A 3,581-nucleotide genomic window follows, 5' to 3' on the forward strand; every position below is an offset into this window, starting at 1 on the left:
CACATGAGACTTATTACTTTTGCCTTAAAAACAATCTAGAGAAAGATAATTGTGTGAGATCTAATCTCGATGGTAGTTAACTTCTAACTCCTAATAAAAAAAGTTAGAGATTTGATTCTAACCTTCCCGATTACCAAGCAAAATTCAAGATGATCATAACTTTGAGGATCTTTTCTTAAATTACCTCGACCTATATGGGTTATGCTGATCAAGTCCAATTATGCACTCTACCAAAGACATGCTCATATGTTTTGTGATATATGGATGAAGTAATGGTAACCTCCATATATATCCTCAAAACAACGAACAATTAGTCAAGTACCTATATTATAAGTTGAAGGCAATTAATGCAATACATGCATTGTCATTTTGGATATAATTTCAAATAAGTAGAATTGTCTACACATAATTAGAGTAAAGTACAACAATACTATTACTAGGTCTCCATCAACCCTATTAATAAATTACAAAGAACAAAACAAAAAATTGTGAAATATTTAATTTGGGATGGTGATGGAAGCCGCACCGACTAAAAAAGAAAATGAACCAATTCTAATTTATTTTTTTTCTCTCAATTTTTTTTTTTAATTATTCTTTATTATTTTTCGAGGGAATGAACCAATGGCAATTAGTAGCAAACAAATTACACCTCCAATTACCATATTCCACATTTCCACGTCCCCCCAAAATTTTTATTTTATTTTATAAAAAATGGAGGCAAAACCCCAAAAAAATAAAAAATTAAAATTAAAATAATTTTGACTTCTTAAATCATAATTCCTCCTATTTAATCCACAAAGATCCTCCATCCACTACCCCTCTCCTTCCCAAAAAAAAACATCAACTTTCTCTCTCATCTTCCAAAAATGGAGAAAGAGAACAAATTCAAGCTAAAAATCCCTAGAATCTTTACTTCTTCATGCAAAACCCAAGATCTTTCTGAAGTAATTGATCATAAAGTTCCAATCTTTACCCCTGAAAACACCATTTTTCTTCAAACTCCATTAATGGAGGTTCCTCAAGAAAATGAAGATGATGATTACCCTTTCCATTCCCCTGTAATTAAACCCAAACAATCACATTCATCATCTTCCTCAATGATGTATTGTAAGCCTAGATGTCCTGAAACTTTTGATCAGATGGTTCGAGAGAATTGTATCATTGCCGGAAACCCTTTACCTCGACGGAAAATTGCCGGAAAATACTCTCTTCTATCGCCGGCTGTGGAATATTCCGGTGGCCGGCGTTGTCCTCCTGCATCCCCTGCTTCTCCCCTGTTTTCACAAAAACAGGGGAAAAGAAAGAAAAACAAGAAGAAAAATAAGGGATTTTACAAAAATGAAAATACCCTTTTGAAGAAAAAGGAAAACCCAGATAAAATATATTACTCTTCTTCAAATGAGACAGACATTGGTGATTGGTTTAGCAGTGATGATGAAAGAGAAGAAGATGAAACAGAGACTTTATTTTCTTTAAAGTCTGTATCTTTTTCGTCTAAATCAATTTCTCTATCTTCTGATTCTGATAATCCAATGAACAAGTCTAGTAGAAGTCTAATCAGGGCTCGGCCTCGAACACGAAGGCGAAAGCCGGGTTCGAGGCTGAGGAAAGAAAGTAGAGCAATGGTGAAGGAGGAAGAAGGAGAGGAGGTTGGAGTTGTCCCATTGGAAGGGAAAGTGAAGGATACATTTGCAGTGGTGAAGAGTTCAAGTGATCCTTACAATGATTTTAGAACATCAATGGTGGAAATGATAATTGAGAAGCAAATATTTGGAGCTAAAGAATTGGAGCAACTTTTGCATTGTTTTTTATCTCTTAATTCTCCTCATCATCATAGGGTTATTGTTGAAGTTTTTACTGAAATTTGGGATGCTCTTTTTTCTTATTGCTCTTAACTATTTACTCCCATTAAAAAAAAAATCAAAAAAAGTTATCAATTTTATTTTTAGGATGTTAAAAAGGTGAGATTTAGTTGTGATTAGTGTTGTATTGTACTTGTACTAACTATTATTATTATGATGATGATTATTGACTGTTATCAATGAGCATTTTTTTGGTTCATTTGTGTGATCTTATTTGCATTTTTTTACACTATTTTTTTTTGTCTTTTGATTTAATTTAATTTTTATCTCTTTGGATTTTCTGTCTTGTTGCTGTTTGATGGTTTGTTTGGTTGTGAGAGATAAACAAATAGTGTTCAAATGAAAGGAGGGAAAATGTAGGGGTGAAAAATTGATTTGGAAAAGATTAAACAAACATTACTTTGGAGTTTGGATGTTTCCTTAACTTTTGACAATATTTGCAAAATTGCAATTACTATCCATATATTTAGATTATGGGACAGCTTTTGAACTTAAGAAGTGTGATAGTTTTCATTGAAAAGGAAACTTGTTTTAAGCATGAAAAGTTGGGAATCAACTTCTCTTTTGACAATAACACAATTGACTTTCAGAGATTACTTTCTCTACAATCCATATAGAGCAAAAAGAGTTTGAATTAAAATTAATAAATGTATGATCTCATTTGATCCTTTTTAGATCAAAGGGATTTGAATTACACTTTTATATTTGACTATTTTTTGAGCTAATTTTTCTTAGGTGGCATTCTCATATTTTAATTGAGATGGTTACAAGTGGAAGAACAGTTCATCAGTATAAAAATATTTAAAGAATGAATTTTGCATTGTTAATTTGCTTGGATATGTTTTGTATGTCTAGTAATTGACTAGTATTAATATGAGGATTAATTGAAATTTTGTTTAAGGGTTGGATCTTATCCTGATTTTATACTTGTATTAGTCACATTTAAATGACATATTTTGAGCTAGTACTATTATTATTATTATGCTTAAGATGTAAATGTTATTCATATTTTCAACAAGCTAAGATAGGTGGTGTTAGATCAGATAATCTGTTACTTAATCTATTATTATTAATATTAAAAAAATTAATAATATGTACCACATAGTATACATTTGTGTTCTTATTTCAAAAAAGAAAATTATAGAATTTCTTGATAATTATCAAATATGGAGTAAAAGAAAAAAAAAATCTCTAGCTAGTTCTAATTTGCTCGTAAAATGTAAAAGAGTCCATCGAATAAAATCACAATACAAAACATAAATCTATTGAAGAATGTCAATTATTGTCAAATGCAAATGTCCTAGAGTAATTATACATAACATATACTTCAATTATCATATTGATTTAGTTGACAAATAATATTTGGACCATAGCTTATTTTAGCCATGAAAACAATTCTAGTACAGTTCTGTTTTTATGACTTTATCCATATTAAGCTACTTATTCCAATGTCTGCGTAACTGTAAAATATGGTCCAGATTTTCCATGAGAAAACTATGGCTGTGAACTCATTTGTGTTACACCTCTTGAATAAATTGACTTAACTTATGAAACGATCTTTAGATTAGACAAATTAAAATCTCTTGTAATAATATAATAATGGACCACCTCATTAGAAATTGACTATTCTCCACTATCTAGTCATCACGTTCTCGATTTATACGTGTTCTTCGCTTCACTAAATCACAAAATTCGTAGATGGATTTTTCAAAAAATTTA

The 3,581-nt window shown here is 30.5% G+C and overlaps 1 protein-coding gene across 1 annotated transcript; it reads left to right on the forward strand.

The window, feature by feature from the left end:
* The first annotated feature begins 467 nt into the window (after positions 1 to 467).
* LOC110691116 (transcription repressor OFP8-like) lies at positions 468 to 2,083 on the forward strand. Its single transcript, XM_021868047.1, has one exon. The coding sequence runs from the start codon at positions 867 to 869 to the stop codon at positions 1,893 to 1,895; it is 1,029 nt and encodes a 342-aa protein (XP_021723739.1). The 5' UTR covers positions 468 to 866; the 3' UTR covers positions 1,896 to 2,083.
* The last annotated feature ends 1,498 nt before the right edge of the window (positions 2,084 to 3,581 follow it).

Source organism: Chenopodium quinoa, unplaced genomic scaffold, assembly GCF_001683475.1.
Source record: "Chenopodium quinoa cultivar QQ74 unplaced genomic scaffold, ASM168347v1, whole genome shotgun sequence".
Classification (NCBI taxonomy): Eukaryota; Viridiplantae; Streptophyta; class Magnoliopsida; order Caryophyllales; family Amaranthaceae; genus Chenopodium; species Chenopodium quinoa.

Excerpts from the sequence above, each read along its gene's own strand:
- LOC110691116 (XM_021868047.1), top strand. The coding sequence starts at position 867 with ATGGAGAAAGAGAACAAATTCAAGCTAAAAATCCCTAGAATCTTTACT.